Source organism: Canis lupus, chromosome 7 (assembly GCF_003254725.2).
Source record: "Canis lupus dingo isolate Sandy chromosome 7, ASM325472v2, whole genome shotgun sequence".
Lineage (NCBI taxonomy): Eukaryota > Metazoa > Chordata > Mammalia > Carnivora > Canidae > Canis > Canis lupus.
Window position 1 is genome coordinate 22,510,251 of NC_064249.1, and position 27,106 is coordinate 22,537,356.

The window sequence follows — 27,106 nt, forward strand, 5'->3', positions numbered from 1 at the left end:
TGCCCGGATTTTCAGCTTGGTGCAGAGATTGCACAAAACTGGCAGCGAAATTCACAAACAAATCTCGAGGGGATTGGAATTTGGCAGTCAGTGAGCCTGGAAGACAGCTCCAACTTAAACTAATTTTCCATTTTTCTCTGGATTTCTAACACGGCTAACACATATTTAGATTTAGATTTAGATTTAGATTTGTAAGAACCTACACTACCCCTACCAGAAGTAGAGTAGCTGTTCCCGTTATTGGCATCTGGGATGTTATTATTCCTACTGTAATTAGCATTTTTATGGCCCCTTTTCACCCATAGATCCTAAAGAACTTGGCAAGAATGTAAAAGAAAAGTAAGCCCATATGATCTGTCCTCTGAGAATCAGCAGGGAAGGAATGGTTATTATATCTGATCTGTAAACAGCTAAAATATGGCAAAGAGAAGTTTAATTGCTGGCTATTATTTAAATGACAAAATATAAATAGAAAGGGAACAAGAAGTTAAACCACTTCACAATTACACAGCGCACAAGTGATAAAGTTGGAATAGAACATTTGGTTTTCCGAATACAGATATCATAAAAAGGATTCATTTTTCTCTTTTTGCTAAGGAACTTACAAAGACATACTCAGGTGAGAGGTTTTTGTTTTTGTTTTTGTTTTTGTTTTTTTTTTGTGAAGAGCCAGTCGCAATCCCACCCAGTCACATTTTGAAGTTCAAGCCTTGGGCTTTAAAAGTAATCTGTGACTATCTGGGAATGGAAGGGTTTTTCAAGCATAATTGTAGAGATAAATCTTAAGGGTAGAAATAAGAAAAGACTAGAGAAAAGAATGGCTGGACAGGTTTCACTATGAAGCTGAGGGGAGAGAAAGGAGAGATCTGGAGTCAGACATGGGATCTTCATATTGATGCATTCTTCAAGTTCCTGACAACTATCACTATAGAGTTAATCATGTCACCTACAAAGGTCATTACGGAGCTTTTTCCTTCCAGCTCTGGAGACCAGGAGGTCTCAAACCCAGGAATGCATTGGAACCACCCTGGAGGACCTACACCACTAGGTGCGACCCTTGTCCCCTGCATCTGGTGCTTCTGACTCAGAAGCCCAGAGTGGGACCTGAGAATCCACATTTCTAACAGGTGGCCAGGTGCTGCTGCTGTGCGGTCAGGGCCCTCCGCTTTCTGGGGGCTTCTGGAATTCTTCAGGTGCTGGTCCAAGTACCACTACTCTCACTTGAGTCTCAGACAGCCCTGGGGGTGAAATACAACACTGTCTGACTCACTTCGGTCTTCAAATATTTCACTTGGGAGAAAATGTTCCTTACTGCTTTCCCGGAGGGGGACCAGCCAGTTTAGCTGCCGCAGGGAATGTGGGAATTTTGTACTGGAGTCTCCCAGACGCTCACACATTGCATTTCACCTTTAAGAATAAAAGTCCCTCAAATTTATGATTGTGTTGATTGGTTTTGCCGCCCTGGAGTGGAGCTTCACATGGTCAGATATGAAGAACTATAACACTTTTAGTTAAACACACACGTACACACACGCATGCACACCCTGCTAGCCTGCTCCCTTCCCTGACCTTAGATCATCTCATGCAGATCTGTATACAGTCTGTGCTCCAGAAGAAGGCACGTCCCTCAGAAAAGGACTTTTTGGTCTGGTTCTAGCACCTCTCTCTTGGCGCAAACTCTGGGCAAGAAAAAACAGTACAATAAAAATTTGATTTTTGTGCCATCATTTCCACCTCATGAATTATATACCAGCCTCTGTATGCCACAGACTTACAGCAGTAAACCAAGGCAGTGCCCATGAGTGATCAAGAGGCACAGCTAACAGGGCTACCATCTGGAATATAAATAATAAAAAGGAGGCAGAGACAGGTCCAAGACAACACAGAAGAAAGAATCCAAGGAATGGTGCAACAGATGGAACACATTAGTGATGGGAGCATTGTTGGTATCAACTACTAAAAGTGTAAAAAAATACAACTGCCCACCTACATTTAAGTAAATGCAGCCACTCTTCTGAAGCTAAATTTGTCCCCAACTCCTCCTCACCTGGTTTTTCCACCCCCCGATTCCCTCCTATACAACATTCCTATTAAGGGAGTATTCCTATGGCAAGGATTTGTAAAAATATCTCTACCAGTTGCTTTAAGAAAACACAAATATATTTACATTTAAATCCATGGCATGTTAGATCTACAGGGAAAGAGAATATCAAAACAGTTTCTGTGTTTGAGGCAGAAAATGTTTAACCATGGCAGAGAGAGGACAATACTTATCCCCTTAAAATGCTCCAAAGGCTAATATGCCTTTTAAATACACCTCTTTAAAACTTTGTAGACAGTCTAACATTGCCAGGATATTTCACAGATTTAAATAGTTGATTCATTTTTAAGCCCATTATTTTCTGTTCTGTTCTTAGTAGGGGATGGTGACTGCTAACTCTTCCATAGGTAAAATATTTACAGCATGAAATACTTACTATAATAATCTTCATCCTTCTTTGGCTTAAAAATCACAGATGCTTTTGATTTTTGACCCCAAAGGAATTATCATTAAGCTTTGATATTATTTTTATTAATTTCAACATGTTCTGTATTTTCTAATAGCTACAGAAGCTAGATCTAAAGAGAAAATAGGATCAGACAAGTGTTGAGAAGAATGAAACACAATGAAACACTCAGGTTTTCCGTTGGTCCCATATCCATTCATTACCATGTAGTTTGTTGTTTTAAGAAGAGTCATGCTGCTGTTTACCCATGATGAAATGTAATTAAAAAATTTTTTCACTATAATTTTAAAACAATCCACTGTTTTCTGGCTTCTAAAAATTTTATTATTACCACTCTCTGCCAGATATTTCTACCTCTGTCCTTGACCTTTATGAATTGTATTCAATTTCAGGTGATATCTTCATTTTTTCAAGAACTATTATTAGAAGGTGGATTCTTTTCTCCCAACATGCAAGGTGCTGCTGTGCACCACTATCTATGAGTGTATTAATTGATCCTTGCCCGGGATTTCTCAAGCTGCAATTGAGGACCATGTGCGTTGGAAGCACCCTAACACATATTCTTGGACCTCATACCAGACTTGATATGTGAGAATGGGGAAGAACCTACGAACCTGTATTTTAAAAATAAGAACCCCAAGGATGCCTGGTGGCTCAGTTGGTTTAGCGTTTGACTCTTGATTTCAGCTCAGGTCGTGGTCTAGGGGTAGTGAGATCAAGTCCCACATTGGCTCTGTGCTCACTTGGAGTCTGCTTGAGATTCTCTCTCTCCCCCCTGTTCATACTCTCTCTCTCTCAAATTAATAAAATCTTTAAAAATAAAAAGAACCCCAGGCACTTCTTAAGCACACTTTTTATAACAACGATCTGCCAACTCCTTTGCCCTGTGAAAGGAGTAAAGATTGGGATGTGGCCAGAACCAGTCTTGAGTGTTCTCCTGGATGGACCACCCCGTTTTGCACAATATACAGTAACAATCTACACCGCATGGTCAAACCCCTTAGCTGTCATCTTAAATGGGGGTTCTCTCATTTGGACTAGAATGGCACATCTGCTAAGTTTAAGAAGTGACTTCTCCTTTGTCTCTCTGACCAATCATTCTGTCACAGAACATGGCTATGGCAAGAGAGGGCATGTTCCTTATAAGTACAGGACTTGGACTTAAAGAAAACTGTCCTAGAACTGTTTCTAGTAGAAAAACCAAACTAGTAAGAATGTAGACATTATTGTTCCACCCCATGTGCCTCTAATGTGGTATATACTGCACAGCTTCCCTCTGGTCTTCTGAGGGCTCCTCATTCCTTCAAGAACATCAGAATGGATTAGATAAGGCATGAGAGTCATCCTGAGCAATCCTTTATCAAATCTCCCTCCAGATCGGGCCTGGCCTCTTAACCCCTTGGAGGATACACACAGAAATGTGTATTGCTTCTCACTGTCAGATGAGGATAAATAGTGGTGAGAAACACAACTTTTGTTTTGAAACAGAAGCCACTCAGTATTGCCGATAAATGAAATTCAATTAATGTTTATCACATGCTTAACTAATGTGTAATGAGCATTCATACAAGAGGTGCTTGCATGTTCTTTATCGTGTTCTGACTCTCATTATCTATCCTATCGTAGTCTGAGTTTTCTCTTGCCAGCTAGTACCAGGATGGAAGCTGTAAAACCAAAAGCTGGACTGGTTTTGAACAGATGCCAAGAAAGGACAGTGCCAACAGATTTCCAAAATGCAACTCATCCAGTGACTAAGAAATCAAGGCTAACCAAGAAGGCCACACATCTGAACAGTGGCCCTTTCAGGGAAGGACCCATGGGTATAATGAAGATCACAATCTAATCAAAATCTTAATCTTTTGATTAAGATAAAAAATCTCCAGATATAAGGGAGGTTTGCAGCTATTCCTGAAAAATTAGCCTGACCCACACTTTACTGGAGTGTGACTTCTCCGAAGGCTCCAAACCATATCCCCATGGGTGTGTCCATAGTTTTCTGAAACTGGTTATCTGAACGAACACCAACATGTTTAAAAGATAAATCATATCCACCCAATTAAAAGCTGACCGAACTTAACTTCAGAGAAGTTAACTGACTTGCCCAAGGAATCATGTGATAAAGGTTGGAAGTGGGGTTCAAGCCCGTGGCTATGCCCCAGACAGCTTTTCCACATGGCCCTCATTGTATCTGTTGCTAGACCTTCTGATTCTGTGCATGACGGAGGTTTTACTCTTTACTTCTCCTATTCCTTCACTGCATTTATTTCCACTGTACTGCTTCTCAGAAGACTGACCCAATCTTTTTTCAATTTAAGACTCTCAAAGTTTTACCTTCAATTCTCTGTCCCTGCCTTTAGGGGAATAGAAACAGGTGTCACTGAAGAATTAGGCTATGTTTTTCAGAGGGATACAGAAACAAATGAAACACACATCTGACACTTGGAAGCTTGCAGCCTGTTGGAAGGACAGTAGGTGAGGTGATAGGTATTTGTATGGGTATGTATACGAATTTATAGGAGAAATGGCAGCTAATCCCCATAGAAACTTACTTGAAATTCCCACAAAATCTTAAAAGGTTTTCTAGGTTTTACTGGAAACCGGAAGAACATCAATTAACCATGGCTACCTATACTATAAGCACTCATGAAGATATAAACTGGGTGTAAGTTGACTATTTTTTGATTATTAATATATATATATAACTGTTTCAGTAAGGCCCTATCCCCACATGGTGAACAAGTGAGGAGTCAGCATTTGATCCTAATTATTCTAACATCATTCTGCCTCTGTCCTCCTTCACAGCTCCCACTTTTGAAAAAGGAAGGGCACAACTCTACACAGAACAGCAAAGGGGAGAAGAGAGAATTTCAGAAACTATAATCCAAAACGGATGTTGCTGAGAAGGACACAATAAACTTGCAAGAAATATATGTTCACAGAAAAAGTAGAGCCAAACCCTAGGTCAATGGGCACTCCATTTTAATCATCCGGCGGGAAGGAAATTAATCTTTTCTATCCGAAAGGAGGCCATAAGTGTGGTCTTTATTCCCAGCTGCATTCCCCGGAGAACAAGGTGTTCTTTTTTTTTTTTAATTTTTATTTATTTATGATAGTCACACAGAGAGAGAGAGAGGCAGAGACATAGGCAGAGGGCGAAGCAGGCTCCATGCACCGGGAGCCCAACGTGGGATTCGATCCCAGGTCTCCAGGATCGCGCCCTGGGCCAAAGGCAGGCGCTAAACTGCTGCGCCACCCAGGGATCCCCAAGGTGTTCTTAATTTAGGTGAAAACTAGGGCTGTGGACTTTGGCAGAATTAATAAATATGACTTAATGAAAAGAGAAGGAAAGGAGAAAAGGAAGACACAGAGGGAAAAAAGCCAGAGAGCGTAACACATGTGATCTGACAATATCATGGTGTTCATAGATGGAGTGAACACTCACTTCAATTATCGCCCCACAAAACAAAGACGCTCCCTTGCCTCTCTTTCTCTTGCCATGCTGGGAAAAGAGTATACTTTATTGGGCAAGCATTTGGCAGAATAGGTGTTTGTCCTCTGCATTGTTATCCTAGACTAATTGTATACTCGTCTATAATTTTAATGAGCACAGGTCTGGGAGTAGGAAGTATAATTAGGAAACCAATGCAGCAGTCCAGGTGGGAAGTGTTGAGGCCTCAGGAAGGGACTTGAGAGTAGGAATGGGGAGAGCTACTCATGTAATGGTCTGGTGTCTGACTGGCCTCATGACTGACTGGACATGGCAGCTGTGTCCAAGAGATCTGTGAATTATGGATCTCAGGGGACTTCCATGGGAATAGCCTGTTTCACCTTTCTTCTCTTGTTCTCTTCCTTTTCCAATCCTTAGAGTTTGCACCTGCTCACCTTGACACTATAACAGCAGCTCTGCCTCCTGCCTTCTGCTTTCCTCACTCAGCATTTACAAAGTGGCTATGGTACACCATGAACACCACTACTTTATTCCCGTCAACTATGGGCCAGACGTGGCATGGTGCTTAAACACGTCTTGTACATTATCATATTTAATCCTTGATACACTCCTTAAAATAGCTGTGTTGTCCCCACTTCCCAGTACAGATTAAGATACTAGAAGGTTCACACCAGCAGTTGGACTAGGATTTGAATTTACATCTGCAGGACTCTAAAACCTTTCCACCAACCAAGCTATCATTCCCTGCCCATCTGCAACTTACAAAAGAAGTAGAGAATATGAGGAGGGTCAGGTCAAGAAAAACATGAGTGTCAGTTTAAGTTTTGAGAAACAACTAGAAAGATAGAATTTAATGTATGAACAAGTTTGGATTGCAGATATGTGGCATGCATATATTCTTGCAAACGATGGGAACATAGCTGAAGATGAGAAGATGGCATTATCTACACAAGATGCTGTAGAGAAAACCTTAGAGCTGTCTCTTAAAGAATGCAAGAGGCAGAGAATGATGGAGAATTGAAGGTGAAAGCTCTGTGGCAAAGGGGGTATGACACAAAGGAGTGAAAGTGACAGGAAGTGGGACATGGATGGAGGATAGTGAGGTGATGGATTCACTGTCTTGAGCTCACTGAGAGACATGAAGAATGAGGTACTTCACTTTTACAAGGCTGGATGTCTCACGGGGACATCTTAGAGTTATATTCAGTACTGGAAAGCAAAAAAAGAAAACTCCTTTTAGATACTGGGGAACAAATGTCTAAGTTGAGCTCAGATTTCTGTGCAGCACTTTTAAAACTTCCTCTCATCCATGGAGCCCTCTTTGGTTTATCTTGCCTCTAGGTCTGTTTTTCCTCCTTATGCCTTTGACGCTCTTCAGTTGCCCCTAATATATTTAGCCGACTTTTTCCAGTAAAGAATTAGGTGTCTGCCAAGTAGCCAGTTCCAGCCTCTCTTTCCTTTCTTTCTCAGGCTCACCCCTCTCAGCATTTCTTACTACTTATGTCTTCAGAGTTGCTTCTCCCTCCCCTCCCCTGTCTGATTCCTTTCCTTTCTGGTGGGTATGGCTGCTCCTTTTTCCTTGCTTCTTGCTTCCACCCCTTACATGTTCTGTTGTTGTTGTTGTGATTGTTGTTTACCTCCTCCTAGCCTCTGCTGAGAGATCAGAAGCAACATCCTGGCCTTTCAAACCTTGTCCTCCCCAGAGTCTCAGGAAATACTGCAGAATAATTGGAATGGAACTAATATTGGCTAGAATTACTCCTGGGCAAAGAAAGCTTCAAGTTGGGGTTCCACATGGTGGGAACCTTCTTGTCTGCTCCCAGGGTGGCCAGAGCAGTGACTCTCAAATTTCAAATTTCAGTGGTCTTCAGAAACACCTGAAGGCCTTGTTAAAAACACAGATTGCTGGGCCTTGCACCTAGAGTCTCTGATTTAATAGGTCTAGGATGGGGCCTGAGAATGTGTATTTCTAACAAGTTCCCAGGAGATGCCTATTGTGCTGGTCCAGGGGCCACACTTTTGGGAACCACTGGAGTGGGAGTACCAACAGCCATCAGGTGGTCCAGGCTCAGCTGTGCATGGCAGCAGTTGGGCAGGGGAGTCAGAGGAGGCAGTGGAGCTTTGTTCCTTATCACATCAACAAACCTAGGAAGCTCTGGTTAAGGGATCCAGAGGATGTGCTGGGGGTGCGCTGAGGAGGGGAGGACACGTGGTGAAAGCTCTGTGTTGTAAACTTCTGGGAAACACGGAAGCCAGCTCCAAGCCCTGTCACCCAACCCTCCCTCTTACCATCACGCATAGAAGCAGCAGAAGGGAACTCTCAGGATCCCTTTGATCCATTCCCAGTTCTGAGTCTTCTGTCTGTTTATCTCCCTCCTTCCCTGGCCTCCTCTTCCCTCTTTTTACCCCCTGCCCAGTGGATGAGTCACTGCCCCTCCTCCCCACCCCGCTGCCATCTGTTTTTCTAATGATGGCAGAAGATGAGCTGTTTTGTTGGCCCACGCTGTAACAAAGCATACTCCATGCTAGCATTTTTCCTGATGGACTCTCGGAACGCTATTTTATTGGTGTCATTTCCCACACCCAGTTTTCTCTTTGTCTCAAACCCCACCCTTTCCCCCTCTTTGGCCTCATGTAGATCCCAGTTTCCCAGAATCAGATAAAGAGAAACAGGGATACAGAAGAACTGAGGGACTGACAGGCATGTGCTTTGGGTGTGTGTTGGGGGGAGGGTGTTGGAAATCAGTGGCAGAGCAACAACTCTCACTAGCACACAAGGAACAGCCAGAATTACCCAAGTGTCACTGCTAAGTGGCTTAATGACTTGCAGCAAGAGATTTGGATGGCAAAACCTATTGTGACTGAGTGGCTATCCCCAGGGTGAGAGGGCTTAAATTGTGTGCGTGCATGCATGTATGTGCGGGGGCGAGGGGGAGTGTGAGACGCGTCCCCTTCTTCCATGGCAGGATTCCTGGGTCACTCTCCCTCAGTAAGCCTCTGCCTCATTCTTGACTATTCTTCACAGTAACTCCTGTTAATCTAGCTAAGGAATTCACAGCGTGCTAAATCCCCTAGGAGAAGGGAATCCCCTGTGTGAAGAAGTACATAAGATTCCCTGAGGAAGTCAAGGTCTGGTTTGAGTTCATCAACAGTGGATTATAGGTCTATTTCAGAGGTTGAAAACATCGATGTCTGCATGACCTAGGCATTTGATATCAATGAGGGATGCTCATTAGGGTAAGAAGCCACAGGGAGAGGAGAGCATCTTGTTGACCCAGAGAGCAGCTGCCCTTCTGGGCTTGTAGCTGTTACTCAGATCCAGCTCATTGTTGCCATGGTTGCCAGATAGTCTTGTTTTTCAAGAGGCAAATCTGCACAAAGTGTTTTATATTGATTTTTATTTGGAGTTATGTGTGTACATGTGCATGTAATGTTATATATACATAGACGAATTTTATGTGAAAGCCCAATTTTTAAATATTGGCAACCAAACCAAAATTGTTTTCAGACACAGTGCTGGCCAAATAGGCCTGTCTGTAGGCCATTGGTCCACAAAGCCCCGATCTAACTAAGCTCATGTCCAGTGACAAAAATCCCAAAACCATAAAAAATTCTGATTTGCTTTTAACTTATTTTTTATTAGCTCATTTAAAATGAGACCCTGGAGATTTTGCTAAAAAAAAAGAAGGAAGGGGAGGGGGGTGGAGGAGAAGAAAAGAAAAAGAAATCCTAGTATCTGTAATCTGGGGATTGGAAAACTAAATTTAAGAGATTAAACAAAGGGCATAGGGGCAAGATCTTGAGTTAGGAAGACTCAAGTCCCTGTGAGTTAAGCAGACCAGAGTACTCTGGTCTGGTCTGGGGAGGGGAGGCAGCTTACCTCACACGACTGAATGCAGTGGACCAGGAAAGGGTCTGGGTGCCATTGACGTCGCCCAGTGCACACGATGCTCTGAAGGGGAAGATGAAACAACAGAAAACAAAGAGCCCTGGTCAGTAAGAGAAGGGGCAAATCCTGAGCTCATCCTACCAGCCCAACCCCACTGCCTGAGGAGTGAGACCCTGGCTGTGCCCCATAAAGAGGGCCAAGGCCCGCTGGTCTTTCCTGAAGAACTGCTAATCCTGCCAGCTGGCATCAAAGTGGAACTCTCATGCCCTTCATCCTCCTCTGCCCTCCTCAAGGTATCTAAATTTCCACAGGGGTGTAGGTGTAATTTTGGAAACTGTCCTCAATGTTGTAATGAGTTAATTTGGTTCTAGGCATAATATTGTTTCCATTTGTTTTGAAATTTTCAATAACATTACAAAAAGTTGTAAGTCATCCAGGTTGACCAGGAAGCACTGTGGATTTTTAAGGAGTAAGAAATATAGCTTCACAAGAAGAAAAAAATGGATCTCAAGAATCCTAGATGATAAGATGTGAGTGCTAAGCAAGGACTGGAGGATAATTGCATAATCTGTTATCTCTTGTTAGTATATTTATCCCTTTCTCCTGAGAAATAAAAGGTCTATGCATTGGTCAAATAAGGTTAACATGACACCAATGGGGCTCAAAATGGTACCTGCATCAAGCTGGTGAGAGCCAAAACATGCTCATATTAAATATGGTGATGGTCTCTGTCCCAACAGCCATTTCAGATGTGCATTTAAACAGTCATCAGGTGCCTGGGTGGCTCAGTCAGTTAAGGGTTTTGCCTTCAGTTCAGGTCATGATCCTGGAGTCCTGGATGAGTCCCTCATAGGGCTCCCTGCTCAGCAGGGAGTCTACTATCCCTCCCCCCTACTCATGCTCTTTCTTTCTCAAGTAAATAAAATCTTAAAAAAAAAATAGTCATCTACTCTTTGTTGAACAATAATTACAACCCATTTTCACTGAGCTTTTTCCTTTTAATTTTTGTATTTTAAAATTTCAAAAGTTATACTTCAGGAAAAGAGAGTCCCATAGGAAGCTTCATAGAGAAAAGGAGATTCCCTCCGTAGCCTGTTATCAACCCAGCCATTTGTAGACGTTCACTGTCACATTTTAATTCAGTGTGAGAGGAATACAGTGCAATCAGAAGAAAAATAATACATTATGAGATAAGAGCTTTACACGAGATAGCACTTCCATTAATTGGAAATTATACATTCTAGAATGTTAAGACTGCGCAGTCATCAGACTGGATATATTTGCATATATTAATATGTAGGTGTGTGGATATATACATATATTTGCATATATTAATAGCCATCTAATAGATATTTGCATATATTAATATGTCGGTATATGGATATATACCTCATAGGTAGTTATTAGAATGGGAATCTGCAAGATTTTCCTGAAGTTGTAATAGTATAAACTAAAACTCCTCTTTCACAGCTTCCCTAAAGGGAATATAATACCATATATCCTAACAAATTCTGATATTCAAAATTCCACATTGTAATAACATAGCAAGTGACTTGCTTTTAAGTTTTCATTGCACTGGAAAAAAAAAAAAAGATTGTCAAATCTTTTTAGGATTATACAAATTTCTAAGATAAACACAATAGGGGTGTTCAGCATAAGGAAAAACTGAGGTATTCCACACTAACAGCCATTGAAGCAGACTATTTGCATATAAACAATGGCTCTGCTACCTAGAAAGATTTTTGTTTTATTTATTTTTTTTATTTTTTTATTTTTTTATTTTTTTAGATTTTTGTTTTAAAACCAGTATCTGGGATCCTTGGGTGGCTCAGCGGTTTAGTGCCTGCCTTTGGCCTGGGGCATGGTCCTGGGGTCCTGGAATCCAGTCCCATGTCGGGCTCCCTGCATGGAGCCTGCTCCTTCCTCTGCCTGTGTCTCTGCCTCTCTGTGTGTCTCTCATGAATAAATAAAATCTATAAATAAATAAATAAATAAATAAATAAATAAATAAATAAATAAAACCAGTATCACTGGGACTCTACTTAGCTAGCGTTGTTCTCATTGCTCTCACTTCTATTATTTAAAATATCAACGTTTTAGGCTTCCTTGCTGTCACCAGATAATGGTACTAGCATAAAACAGGAAGCTGTACCCTTGAGATGTAAATACATAGCAATCTTATTCCTTCTTACAGCACCACCTTCCCTAAGGATCCTCACCCCCCATCCTTGTCAGTCAGACTTTCAAATGTGTACAGGCTTCACTCACTGTGAGCCAGATTCCCCAGTCAGCAAGAGGGATCTGAAGATCCACAAATCTAGCTGCTGCCCTCAAAGAGGTCACAGTCTGGGGGGGAAGGGATTTGGAAGAATGTCAATTCTTCCGCATAAGGAGACACTTAGCCTTGGCATCCTCACATGATGTCCATGACCAGAACGGTCCAGAACATTCTGAACTGTCCCAGCTTCTTTTATGCTCTCTAAATCTTGTACCTCATTCACCTCTTTTATAAATGCAGGAGCGTGGGTTTGTTAATCCATTAGAAATTCTAAGGATATATTGCCAAGAAAAAGAGTCTGTCTTTACTTTTGACTTGGTTTCTTTGCCCTTCTGTCCTGTTATCTCCAACTGATGTTTTCCATCTTTGTCTTTTATATAACTTATTACCCTGTAATATAGATTCACAAACTATAAAAGGTATAAAGGGTGCACAATCTCCCTCCTACTCTTGACCCCCAACCACCCAAGTTCCTCAATTTAATTTTCTGTATTTTGTATCATTGCAGAGATATTCTATGCATATGCATACATCTACGTACGAAATTATTTCATCACACAAGACACCAAAATTTTACTTTGTACTTTGTTCTGTTGTTTGTTTGTCTTTATTTCACTTCACAGTGTTTCTTGTGGTCCTGTTCATTTTATGGTATCTGGAATGTTGTATTCTATTGATTGCATAGTATCTCATTGTGTGTATGAATGAACCCTCATTTACTTAATCAGACCCATACTAATGGATATTTAGGTTACAGTCTTTTGCTCTAATAAACAATGCTATGTATAAATCATTTCACACATATGCAGCTATCTCTGTAGAATACATTCATGATAGTAGAATTGAGAATACTCATCTCAATGGTTCTTTAATGTTCTGTAATTCAGACATGAGATGAATTCAAACTGGCATCCTTCCTTAATCTCTATAAAATTGCAACAGCTTCTGGTACCTGGGTCATTTGCCTTCCTAGATTGTGAAATCCTTGAGAATAGGGACTGTCTCCCACTCATATCTTATCTTAGTGACTTAGAGACGATGTTTTATAAGCATTTGTCAAACACTAAGTATGATGTTGGAGTTCCAGGATTCTCCACCATCTCCTGGCCTGTGAATGTCATTCACCCCATAAGAAAAGATACGTGTATGTCATTAATTGAGCTACTACTTATTGGTCAAAACTGGAGGAGAATTTCAAATGTACTTCAGGACACATTTGTGGTGGTGAGGTTAAAGAGGGGAGTGAAACAGGAAGAAAAGCAATGAGAAGGGCTAGCTACTGGTGAGAAGAGTTTAAATTAATTCAACAGGGAGGCCATTAGACTGAGGTAAATCTGATCCATGGTAGCCTAGGGAAGCAACCCAACATCTAAGCCTGTAAATGGTTCAAGGTTATGAAACTGAAAACTATGGACAATCAATCACAAAGAATCAAGCAGGCTTTATGCTAGAGCTAGTCAATAATGTCCTTATTTTCTTTCCATTTTTTTTCCTCTACTAGAGTCCCTCCTGACCTCCTCTTGGTGGAGCGCTCCTAACCACTTCTGGTTTGATGCTGCCTGCCTCAAATAGATTTTTGCTCAAATACACTCTTAAAAGTTTTAATCTGCCTCAATTTATCTTGTAAGAATTCACTATAATTTTCTTATTTTCTGGAATATTTTTTGACAAATTATGATAGTATATATATTACATTTGAAAAGTTATAGGAAATCATTGAAAGAACAACCTTATATCCTCTGCCCAGCTTTATCAAATCTTAACAATTTGATGTATCTGCTTCCAGAATTTAAGTCACTAGAGATTCCATTAATGTCCCCTATATGTACCCCTCCCACTTCTCTCTTCTTCCTTCCTCCCTATTGGTAACAACTATTCTGAATTTTTAAATTATTATTTCTATACATTTTTATATGATTACAGCTATTGCTATTATACTATTAGCAAGCCACTTCTCAGGTGAATTGATTGTGAATAAAGATTTGTTTTTGAACTTTCCAAAAGGAAAACATTTATGAGAAAATCAGTTTAAAGATTTCATTTTGATTGGGTCATTTAAAATTTTTTTAAATGTAAAAGGGAAGAAAGGAAGAACAAAGGGAAGGTGGAAGGGGGAGAGGGATTGGGAGAGAGAGGCAAAAGGGAGGGAGGCGATGAAGGGAAGGTCATAAGGCAATTGAAGGCTATTGCTTGGTTGAATGTCTCACTAAAGGTCACAAGACTGATGGTTAGCCAACATTAAGGTCTAACACAGAATTGCTCAATTGTTTTTTTAATCAGGAATAGTTACTTGACAGAATGGGCTGCTAATCACAACAGATCACAAAGTTCTGCTGTTGCCTGGTTTGTGACAATTCCCTTATTACTACATATGTATGCAACCCTAAGTAAAATACAGCATTGTTTTTGCATATTTATTTGGACAGTAGCACAGGACCCTATAGTTTGCTCTTCAGTTCTTCTTCCCCCATCCTCCAAGACTATCTTGGACTTGATGCCTTGAGATTTATTCAAACCAAAAGCAGACTTCCATACTTAAAACTGATTAAAAAGAAGGTTTTTTCATGACTCATGTCTGAAGGATTTGTTCTCCCACTGATGTGTATGTGGCAAGTGTCATTGGAGCTGTTACGCAACTGTGCCCATCAAGAGGACACTCTGAGGGATGAGGGCTAGGATCAGGAGATGAGAAGACAGATGGAAGGGTGAGACCAGCAAGTCGGACACTATGGCTCCTGGAGGGCACGGTCTTCTTTTTCTCTTCCTGCTTTCTCTCTTCCTCTTAAAACATTTTGTTTTTGTTTAAGGAATTATTAATCCTCTGGGGACCAATTTGGGAAAACAAAGTCAGAAATTACAAGATTTGTTTTGACTGAGCAATTCTGGTGAAGAGCTGGGGAGCTGAGGGAGGGATTCCCTGCAGTGTTGAGAATCTTTACAAATCTTACATGTGTAGCCACAGGAAAATCTCATTAGTTTGGACTTCACTAATTCCTAATTGTGATATACTAAAAAAAGAAAAGAAAAGCATTGTTCGGTCTGTGAAAAATGAAGTTATGAAGCAAACTAACAGAGGAAATGGGATGCTATGATGGATGCTTTTGTACTTCAGAACAGAACACTTTCAAGTATAATTTAGAAAACTCATTTACATGCAAACAATTGCCACATTATGTATGAAAAAAATCATCTCCCCATGAAATCACATTCTTGAAGGACCACTTCTTTCCAACATAAGTCAAAATGTTAATTTTCCTATTTTAAATGGTAAATCTCAAGATATAATCAAAAACCCTTTCAACACAGTGGTTAAGGACAGTCATAAAAATTCAAGCTTGCATGGGCTTTTGGAAAAATCAAAAGGTTTGCCTTGAGAAAGAGCTCTGTGGAGGCAAGAGCCACTCTCTTCTATGGGCTCTGGTTTCACAGGGCAACTCCGTTCTGAGCAGGGGATGAACTGAGCCATATGCTGAGGAGATTTGGGGATGAAAATAAGACATTAACCCTACCCTCAAGAATCTTCCAGTTTAAGGGGTAGAATGACAGAAAAGAAGAAAAAGAAAGAAAAATCAAATATGAGGAAAACCAGGGATGAGAAAAGCACAAAGTGCTCCCAGCAAAAATCTGAGCGGAGCTCCTCCCACAGCCTCAGCTCAGGCTAGCCAGACCATCCGGTGACTAGGCACTGCCAGAGAGGTGTGGGAGGCTGAGGAGCAAAAGCTATTGTTTCTGGGTGTGAGCAATGGTACTAATGAGCATTTGGCATCTCCTGCATCCCAAACTTCCAGATTCCACTGTTCAGTTCCCTTGACTGGTAGACCTTTTTTGACTGCCAATAAGCTTTTTCTGGGGACATCCTCTCTTTCTGCCAGATATTGCCCTGCTGATGTCATCACCATAGAAAGTTCTAGAGCCCTGTGTATAGTAGGTAAAGGAGGAAGACACCATTACAAAAACAAAAGGCCCAGAAAGTCCATCTGAGCATTTCAAATCCTTATGTCTTGTTTCCCACAATCAGCATGCCACCGAGCCATTAAAAATAATAATCATTTTCATCCTTATTCTCAGTCTTGCAATCGAAGTTGTCAGAAGTTGCTTCTTTAGTCAGTGTTCAAATAGGAAACACTGAATGGCCATCAATCCTCTTCCCAGCCCCATTTGTAAAAGGGACAGAAAAAAGAAACATATGATCTACATGTTTCTGGCTACACCCACGCGCGCGCGCGCACACACACACGCGTGTACACAAATAAGCAAAGTATAGAACTTAGAGAATGGTACATTCCCTGGTGATATCTGTTCAGAGAGGAAGGAAACTTCCCAAGGTAAGATTTGTACTAAGTGAACTGAAATTTCATTTTTACTCACTTTAGAACTATATGCCAACAACCACGTAAGACATTTCAAAAGTGTTATTTTTGATTTTTACAATAGTTCTGCGAGATAGATAATATCATCCTCCCCCTTGATTATGAATAGACAGAGGTTACCGAGGGGCAAGTATGTGAACCAAGAGGGACCTTATTCTTCTTTATGCCAGCTGCTATTAAGAGATGTTTTTCATTAAAACCCCAGGTTACCTAAGTCCTCAGAAATTCTTCCTTTAATGGAAAGTATATTATTCTAGAAGTCAGGTGTTATTTGCAGGATACAAACCAGTAGAGTCCCCAGAGGAAGGCAAATAAACTTTGTGGGCATCTCAAAAGTATAGCTGATTGTTCTTTAAAAATAATCTCTTTCAAGAAAATTAAAAATAAAATAAAATAAAAATAATCTCTTTAAGGACAAGTAGTATCACAGGGAAATCTCTAAATTATTTTTGTTAGGGAAAGAAAGAAGGAATAAAGAAGAGAAGTGTAGAAAAGAGGGGGTTCTCATGGTTGAGAGTAGTGACTTCTTTTCTATTTGATGAGCAAGATAATCCAAACACACACTTGGGAGGAAGAAATGACTATAGCAAACAGGGTAATTCAGGAGGGATCACATTGGACTTGGAATCAGACAAGTTGATTGCACTTCTTTCTCTACTTCCTGTTAGCTGTGCAAGCTTGGACAGATCATCCAAAATCAACTTTATTGGTAAAAAGAAGGATAATAAAATCCTGCTTTCCTAGTTTATTGGTTTGTGGTAAGATTAAAATGAAATTATAAATATATAAAAATATATATTTTATATATACAACTTTGAAAACAATGAAGTGTTATCCAACTGTAGGATATCATTTTTATTACAAAGAATGAAGTCATTGGAAGCAGACTAGAGGAAATGATGCAACCTAATCCATTTGCTCTGTAGTCATGCCAGATATGAAGGTATTTGAAGTATGGGAGATAGGGATTTGCACGAAAAAAAGGAGATCACCATTTACTAAACAAATGAGCCAGACTTCAAATAGGCGTGCTTGTACATAAAATATTTATGTTGCCAGTATTTTATTTTGTAATAACAGTGTCTCTCAAAGCATTACAGTGGAATTACCTGGTGTGCTTCATGGCACTGCCAGACTAACTGAAGGGTAGAACCCAGGTCTGTCCATCCCTCTTACAAATTGTCCAAGTGATTCTTAAGGACACCAAAATTTGAGATTGAGTACAATATGGAAAGACCCCCCCCCCCAAGATAAATCAATGTAAGTTATAAGGATTTGACTCGATGAGGAGTTTTATTTAACACAACTGCTTTGGTTTATAAAGCATTTCCTCTTATTTATGAGGACAAGGTTATATTTCCCACTGCTCAGGAGCTGCTGGGTACAAAATAGCAGGCATCATGAAATCATCTATGGCTAGTGTATAATCTTATCTCTGAGGACTTGGGAACATAAGAACAACCTCATCACTGTTCCCACTGCATCCACTGACTTCTTCCTTTTGTTTTCTGTTATAATAAAGTTTTGATTTCCTAAAAGCAAAGCATCCCATGTAAGCTTTTTTGGTAAGCGATACACCTTTATTTCATTATATCTATGAAATTGTTGAGAGACGCACAGAAGACAGCTTCTTTGGCCACTCTATGATAATTCATGTTAACTACTGGATTAACATTGAGTTTTCTTCTGGTAAAAAGAATATTGATTTGGGGGTTCAGGAGCAAATGTTATCAATTATGTATTCAACTTTTAAAATTCTGACCTTTGGATGTTTTCTCAGGAACAAATTACTCTTACAAGGCAAGGATGAGGCTCGTTTTGTGAGTTATCTCAATTCTTCCTCCACATTATGAGAAGAAGCTAATTACCTCACTTTGTTTTCATGCAGAAATAGGACACAAGTCTTAAAAGCTCCACTAAGGTGATAGTGCCTCTAACAATATGCAAATTGTGATCAGTATAGCTGTCCTCCCAGATTACAAAGAAGGGCAGTATGATCACAGATGGGAAGAGCTGGCAGAGATGAGGAAAAGCAACCCGTCTGCAGTAAGAATGACAAATAATGGAGAAAGACTGTTCTTCAAGCACAAAGTTAATTTCTATCCGTGTTTCAAATCTGATGCTCATGTCAACCTTACGAAATAGGTACTGTGTCTATTTTACAGATGAGGAAACGGAGGCACAGAACAGTAAAATTGCTTAAAATTATGCACCTGATGAATTACAGAAATAATGAGTGAAAACTCAGTGTTTTGGTTTTTGACACATTTTTGATTCTAAGTTCTACAACCATTCTGTGATGCTATCATCCTCAAAATCATGCCTGGATAACCTGTTTCAAAACCTGGATTTACTGACTAGACCACTGTCATGACACACGCAAGGGTACAGACCATAACATTTGATGTTTGGCTTAAGGAGAAAAAAGTACTCTGAATTTTCTCTCTGGGATGGGCAACTGAAAATGACAAGGATGTGATTACACACAGTCACACAGAGCTGCCAAAATGATCCAGTTTGATGAAAAAGTAGACATTTACTCCCAAAGTAGAAAATGGTGAGGCATCTGGGTGGCTCAGTTAGTTAAGCATCTGCCTTTGGTTCAGGTCATGATCCCAGGGTCCTGGGATCAAGCCCTGTGTCTGGGATCCTTGGTCAGCAGGGAGTCTGCTTCTCCCTCTCTCCCTCTCTGCTCATGCTCTCTCCCTCTCAAATAAATAAATAAAATCTTAAAAAAAAAAAAAGGTAGAAAATGGTGCTGCAATTTTTTGGGTCACTCAACCAATATTTATAAGACACCTGTCCCAGCACTGGAAAAGTCACTAGGTATATAAATGTAAATAAAAAACTATGGAATTAGAGTAAATAAATAATAATGACTTCCCTGGAGGACAGTTAAGAAGAAAGAAGCTTTTGGAAAATAGAGAATATTGTTTTCTAGTTTGGAGACAGTCAAGTCTCTGTAATTGGTACCCCTGCTATCTTCATGGAGACATCCAAACTGCTTTTCTTTGAATGTTCCAGTTGGAAAGCAGAAGTGGGAGACCCCCAATCATTGGAAGGCCTGCACTCTGGCCTATATCCATCGACTGTTCCCACTGGATGGCTTTACGGTGATGTGGTTAGAGAAGCATTCCTTAAGCAATTTATTTCTCAAGAGGAAGAAAGGGTCTGAGACATTCTAAGCCTTTCTCCCTTTAGCTACTAATGGAGAAAGAGAAGTCTTTCCCCAGGGAGAAGTTGAATTCAAGATCTAGACCATCTAGCGCTTCATGAAACAGGAGGCAGGAGCTCTTCCTTCAGGCGCTGTAATTCCAGTTAGACCTTCACAGCAGGCTATGGGGAGTAGAACAGGAAGTCTAGAAGGCCCAGGATGGGAGAACCAGGCAAGGTGTTTCTCTGACTTTTTCCTCCCCACCCCCATCCAGTCTTCACACTGCCCTCAGGCTCCTGGTTTGCTCCACTCTATCCAGTGTTGTCCTTAAGTTCTACATCCTAAAAAGGCATGGCCTGCCCTGAGGGATCTTGCCCATTTGTTTCTCCCCATCTCATTCTTCTAGTACCCATCTTCCCTCTCCCTAGGCACCACACAGACCCTCGTTTCAGCCACAGAGAACTTCTTACCATTCCTATCCTCTAGAATACTGCTCTCGATCATAGTTTATGACCCAGAGGAAAAGCCTTGTGGTCCTTTGATCCTTCTTGAAGCTCCTGAGCAGAATTAGTTGCTTCCTCTTGGGTGTTGCTGCCTCATTTCTACCACGACCAAGCCATTTCCTGTGTTGCATTATTATAAATGTCTGTTTTCCTGGCCAGATTATAAATTTTGTAAATAGAAGGACTATCATTTTTTTCATCTCCATATTCCCAGCAGTTAGACCAGTTCCAGGGCACATAGTAAGTCCAACAAATGTATGTTCAATGAATAACTAACTGACTGAATTAATAGGAGTATGCTACTCCTGTTCCCCTTTCCTGAATCATGCTTAGGGTATTTTTTCCTAATCCTCCTGCTTTGACACAAATTCCTGTGCTGATAATATAGCAAAACTAGCCTGTGAGGGAAAAAAAAGCAATCTGAGGATGGTTTCCAAATTAAATGTGGTACATTTCTAGACTCCATCTCTTGGTGACTCTATGACAAAGGATTTTCTTTGTTAGACAGTCTAATAAAGCAAACAAGCTCCCAAGCTCTTTGTCATCCTCTCCCTCCCCATTCTAAGAAGAAATAACTAACATACCATAAGATCCTCTCCATCCAGATCTTGTATAGCTTTCTCACCCTCTTTTTCATTTATTCACTTCTTAAACATTTATTGAGCACTTTCTACATACTAGGCACTGTTCTAAGATCTGGGGAGATAGTAGTGAATGGAACAGATAATATTCCTTCCTTGAGCTTTTTATTCCAGCAGCAGAAAGGGATACTAAATAAGATAAATAAAATGTATAATATGCCTGGTAATGGTAAGTCCTAAGGAGAAAAAGTTTTAAAAAGGGAAAGGGGGACAAAATTTTAGGGAGTTAAAATTTTAGATAGACAAAGAGGGCACCTGACTTTTGAGTAAAATTCTAAAGAAAGTCAAGGAGCAAGACCTGGGAGAAGAGCATTCTAGGCAGAGGGAACCACAGAGCAAAGGTACTATGGTGGGAGTGTGCCTAGCATGCTCAAGAATCAGTCAACAAGCCACTGTGGGAAGATCAGAATGTGCCAAGAAAGTCATAAAAGGGACGAAGTCAGAAAGGCAAAGGACAGGAGGAAAAGAGGTCGTGGAACTGAGAACCCAGGTTTTTGAAGGATCAAGTATGTGATATTGAAATCAATGGTTCTGCAGAAGTAGCAGCTAAGGCAACCATGACCCAGGAGCTAAAGTGTTAAAGACATAAGGGAAGGGGGTCCGAAGATGACAGAAGATGAGGGCATTGAATGGATTGCTCTGTTAGCATTAGATTCAAATGTGGGGGAACTCCAGGGAGGAGAAGGGGAGAATGGTTTGGAAGTGGCACCAAGGAGATAGGAGGGCAGGTGCCCCTCTCCCAGGCCCAGGGGAGAGAGAAAGCAGGGAGGGGAGTCCGCAGGGTTTCAACTGAGAATGCAAACACATGGAGAGCCCAGAGAAGAGGCCGTGGATTTAGTGGGTCCTGCCCACAACGGATTGGATTCCAGAGCACCCAGGGAGAAGATCTCAGGTTTCAGAAAGGATGGGAATGGAGACAGGAAAGGCAGCTCCCTCTCTTACTCCTTTGGGTATCATTTCTCTGCATTCAGTTTCATCTTCCTCTTTTCTAAACCATCTTTCCCTCTCTATCCTTTCAACTTTCTTCATTCTTTTGGCTCCTTCTAAGATTTTCTGTCCTATTTTTAATTAGTGGTAATCTTCTCTTTCCATTCCCTTCCTGAATTACCATTCTTTATATCTCCAAGTCCTTCTTCTAGATTATCTTTTAAACTATCCTCTGGATAGGGGCCATCTTTTTTCTCACGTTTCCTCTTTTCTCTTCCCAATGTTGAATTCTTCTCTTTAGGAAGGATCCATGTGGTTGTTTGCTTTAAGGATGCCCTGAAAGCCTCAGAAATTACTCCAGGGAATATGCTGTCAGTTGAGAATTCTCCAGTGGTCTTACATTCTTGGCACATAAAAATGCCCCTTTCCTCACCTGGACTTTGACAGGTTCCATCCAGTGCTCCAGAGTGTCAGCAGTGATGTTCTCAGGCAGAATTACAGGATCGCTAGGGGGAATTACACACGATGGGGAACACACTGCACCTGAAGGACAGAAATTTACAGTAGAGACTTAAACTTCTTATATCTCTGTCTTTTTCATCCTGGGATCAATAGCTTTGATTTTTTAAGAGCAATTACTTTCTATGTTATGGATCACCACATTTTTGTGGTTATAGGCAGGGCTGATACTCATCTACAATGCCCCTATAGGGATATGTCTACACTAATCGCTAAAGAGCCACTGCCCCAAGTTAACTCTCCTTGATGCCATGCCCATCCCTTCTTCTGGTCCAGTACAGCCTCTTCTCTGGAATCTCTGAATCTCTGCATGATCCAGCAATTATAAGTTTAACTCCTGGTCCTGTAGACCTCCAAGGCCCCACTCTAGGACTCTGGCCAGCCAAAGACTAAGCTGATTGGCTGACGCCTTTTAAGTACTTTTAGTATCATTCCTGCTTATATGATCTCTGGAAGGCTTATAATTATATCAGTCACTACCTAAGAAATTTGCTAGCTAGAGGAAAAAAAAATGGCCCAGAAAGTATGAAGGCAGATTTATAATGTCTGTTGCTCCATTGAAGATCATTATGCTGGCAGCCAAGAAACCTATGTGATTAAAAGAGGAAGCAACAGGAATTAGAAGCAGAGACTTGGGTCATGTGTTGGCCTCCTGAAGGAAAATCTTGCTCCATTCCCTTGTATGTAGGGCCCAAGTGTCTTCTAAAACTCTATTCAAAGACGGCACACTCCCAGGGTTCTGTTTCCTCATCTATAGATTTGCTCCTCTCCAAGCTTCTTTTTAGCTCTATCTCTATTTCTATGTTTTTTGCAAACTTGTGAAATAACTCAAAATGTTGCATGACTCTTAAGAGCTCTATCTATGTAACTGCATGACATTTTAATGCAGAAATTAGAGATGGGGAGATGAGACTTTGCTCATGAAACACCACTTAAGAGGCCCAGTCTGAGCACCCCACCACACCATACCTGGTCATGAGATTTCTTGGTGCAAAGAGTAACCTAAATATGGTAGAGAGCCATCTCAGAAACTAGTGAACTTTCTTATTTACTCAAATTATACTCATTAGCATTGCACAATTAGAATGACATAAAATTATCCATGCTTGGGGTGTCTCAGTTAAGTGTCTGACTCTTGGTTTTGGCTCACATCATGATCTTGGGGTCAAGAGATCAAGTCTCCCAGTGGCCTGTGTATTCAGTGTGGAGTCTGCTTGAGATTCTCTGCCTCTCCCTCTTCTCATGTGTTCTCTCTCTCTCTCAAATAAATAAATAAAATCTTAAAAAAATAAATTTACTGGGGATCCCTGGGTGGCTCAGCAGTTCAGCGCCTGCCTTTGGCCCAGGGCAGGATCCTGGAGTCCCGGGATCGAGTCCTGCATCAGGCTCCTGTCATGGAGCCTGCTTCTCCCTCTGCCTGTGTCTCTGCCTCTCTCTCTCTCTTTCTCTCTCTCTCTATGTCTATCATGAATAAATAGATAAATAAAATCTTATAAATAAATAAATAAATAAATAAATAAATAAATAAATAAAATTTACTCAGAACTCAGGTTTTCCACAAGTAGCATCTCTTTTCTATGATGCTTAGATCCAGCCAGGGTAAAGTTCAATCAACATCACTATAAATCAGCTCTGACCACAGAGACCTTTAGTTGCAATTACTTGATTAAGAAGTTGCCTATAGGTTCTGGAGCCTGGTCTCCTCTAGAGAAAGAATGGCTGAAGAGCAACACAAGCAAATGCCATCTCAATTCGTCCCTTTCAGGAACTCTCTGCTCCAGGAAAAACTGCAGAAAGAATTGGAGAAGGGGCCCAGCACATGTATGGTGTATGGCTACATATTCCCATCTTCCCTCTTGGACTACAGCTCCACTCCTGCCACAATCTAATCCACTCTCTGTCTGCAGCAAAGTGGGTAACATGACCAGACACTCTGCAAATAGTTCAGCAGCCACACCAATGTTACACGTGCACGTGGAAGGGTAAAAAGAATGAGTTTGCCATAAATTTCATTTTTACTGAACCAGCTAGAAGTCAACTTGCATTTCCATCTATTCCTCAGGGAGAACAATGGATCAGACTCAAAATCCAGCCAGGCCTAATAAAAGGATTACTTGGGAGCCAAATTTAGCATCTCTTTCCAAACTTACCAATCCCGTATCCCTGTTCGCACTTGTACTCCACAGAATTTAGCTCCGAGGGGGGTGGTGGGCACTCCCCCTGCAGGTGCTCACACAAGGTGAACTCCTCAGTCCACAGTCCCTCCTTAGTGCAGAGGATGGGGCGCTACAATATCAAAAGCAAACATTTCCATTCTTATTTTGTTAAGTTCATTTAGAGCAGGGAAAAAGTGGTCTGATGAAACAGTGTGTTCCAACTTTTGGAACCTGGACTAAAAGATACTATTGAAATAATAAACCATTCATTACTGACCAAAAAATAAAAACAAAAAATAAGAAAAGTCAAGACAATGTTTTGCCATTTTGATGTGAAGAAATCATAAACAATTTTGTCATTAATGAAATTTATTAACAATGTATTTTTCTTTGGATATAAGGATTCAGTGAGTTGTTAACTGTAGCCCACATATTTGGAGATATTTTTGGAATTTTTTTCACAGATGGTGTTGTTTTGCATGGATTCATCCATACTATCACACAAATGCTGCTTGTAGCAAATGTCATATTTTTTCAAGAGGAGTGAGATCCAGGGAAACCAATTCATTATTTTTCCAAAGGTATTTTTGCCTTTCTGCTTGAATGGACACATCATAGTTGCCTTTGATCTCATCAAAGTTTTATTCCCTTTCTCTATATGTATGCTGGTTTGTTTAACTTTTGGCTCCACACCCTCAATAATCACAAAGTATACTATATGCAGATCACAGAGAAAATAGCACTAACTCACAAAACCCAAGAAAGAAAGATTTTAGAATTGTAGATAACTCGCCCTTCATCCAGGGCCAACTCCTTGAGGCCTTAGACAATCAGTGTAAACGGATGTATTTGATTTCTCAGGAGTCTCATTTCACAGCATTTTCTTTGCACATCTGTCCAGCAGTGCTTACCTTGGAGTGTTGGACACTGAGATACACATGTGCCAGGAGAGCAGTCAAGGTCATTGATCTCTGCCTAGGAAGTCTGCTTAACTTCCTGTCTCATGTGTGTGTGTGACTTGAAAAGAGTCAAAACTAAAATTGACATAACCATGATAAGACTGTGGTTTTCATCTGAGACCTCTAAAGCCAAAATCCTAGTGAGAATGGCAGTCAAGCAGCACTTTCAGCTTTGCCTCTGCTGAGAAATTTGTGTTCCTGTTCAGGGATCTGTTCTATGGAAAAATATGATACCAGCTTTCATAGCCAGGTTAGGTTAGTGGCCATACATGGGAGGAAATCACATTGCCAAATCAAAATCCCAGAATTTTTTGGAATTTACCCAGGTACCCAACCCATCAGATTTTTCTTTTATCCAAGAGGAAGTTCTAAACTCAGGAAAAACTATTCCAAGAATGTAGTTATCTTCTGAATTTTCTATCAAATCATATTAACACTGCTGGTTAGAATCCCAACTTAGTAAGGCCCAGCCTGTTGGGATTCATTTAGATCATTTCTAGTCAACATTCTTGAATTGGTCATCAAGATTAGAACACAGTCTGATCCAAAACCAAGTTCAAGTCATCTTACCTTTCCACTTTCCTGGTTACAGTTGAGCGCACATTGGCTGTTGAGCTCAAAGCCATTGGTACATTCATACATGCCTTCAAAGACAGGAGAAGGGGGCTCGCACACCACTGGGACACAGCTGCCTTGCTCCCAGATTCCACCCTCCAGGCACTGTATCTTCAGGAAATTGCTGATGAGACATGAAACAAAATAGCCCATTAGACTCCCTCAAGGAGGTCATGGGAGAAGACTGGACTCTAAGTAATATGGGATAAGGAATAGCAAATAGGCAGTCACAATTGGGTCTTGTTAGCTAAAGGTCCTACCTCATCAGTCTAATTTCTAAGTCAGAGAATCAAAAAAGAGTCAAATGAATTTGCATATAAAACTCATGTTTATACTAATATATTGTAGCCTATTAAATGTACAATAGCATTATGTCTGAAAAAACAGTGAAAGCTTAATCATGTCTAGATTTTGATTTAAAGTGAGAGATATGTGACTCTTCCTTTTACTCACTTAGAGAATACTGTAGTGTTACTAATTGGCTTAATTCCAGTTTTGTTGTTTCTCAGGGAATGTAGAGGCCCAAGGAGAGGAAGAGAGATGGGCAAACAGCCCGTCAGTGAAGCAGTCAGAACACATACAAGGTTGCTGTCATATGGGTATGGTTCATGGTATCCTAAAATGATTATAATAGTATCCTAAAATGATTATAATAATAACATCAAAGATCACTGATCACAGATCATCATAACAAATACAATAATAATGAAAATGTCTGAGATAGTGCCAGAATTACCAAAACATGATGCAGAGACTTGAGGTGAGTAAATGCTGTTGGATAAAACAGTACCAAAAAACTTGCTCAGTGCTGGGTTGCCACAAACCTTTGATTTGTAAAAACTGCAATATCTTCAAAGTACTATAAAGTGAAACACAATAAAACAAGGTATGCCTGTAATATTTGCTATGTAACTCTCAAGAGAGCTTGATAAATATCAGCACAAGGTCTAGATTGTTTACAGTTGGGTTTTGTTTAAGCCTTTCATCTTGGAGAAGTCTCACACCTAAGTGCACTGGGAAATGCCAGGTAGGATGAAGGAAAGAAAAAGTTATCCCACACTCAGGGGACCTCCCAGAAGTGATCTTGGGATCATCAGGGTTCATATGGTAATATAATTTATGAAGTTGCCAATATTTCTT

The 27,106-nt window shown here is 40.6% G+C and overlaps 1 protein-coding gene across 3 annotated transcripts in view; it reads right to left on the bottom strand.

Annotated features, from left to right (window-relative positions):
• PAPPA2 (pappalysin 2) overlaps window positions 1–27,106 on the bottom strand; it is a 268,840-nt gene that overhangs the window by 28,691 nt on the left and 213,043 nt on the right. The window contains exons 17-21 of one of the 3 annotated variants that reach the window (XM_035719433.2): window positions 25,922–26,090; window positions 24,387–24,522; window positions 22,151–22,260; window positions 9,836–9,907; window positions 5,735–7,164 (exon numbers count right to left, since the gene is read on the bottom strand). In XM_035719433.2, the coding sequence (XP_035575326.1) occupies window positions 7,159–7,164; window positions 9,836–9,907; window positions 22,151–22,260; window positions 24,387–24,522; window positions 25,922–26,090 (493 nt within the window). In that variant the 3' untranslated portion in view covers window positions 5,735–7,158. Of the gene's footprint in view, window positions 1–5,734; window positions 7,165–9,835; window positions 9,908–22,150; window positions 22,261–24,386; window positions 24,523–25,921; window positions 26,091–27,106 lie in introns of those variants that run through there. The other 2 variants (XM_025430216.3, XR_004817712.2) reach the window with 2 other exon arrangements.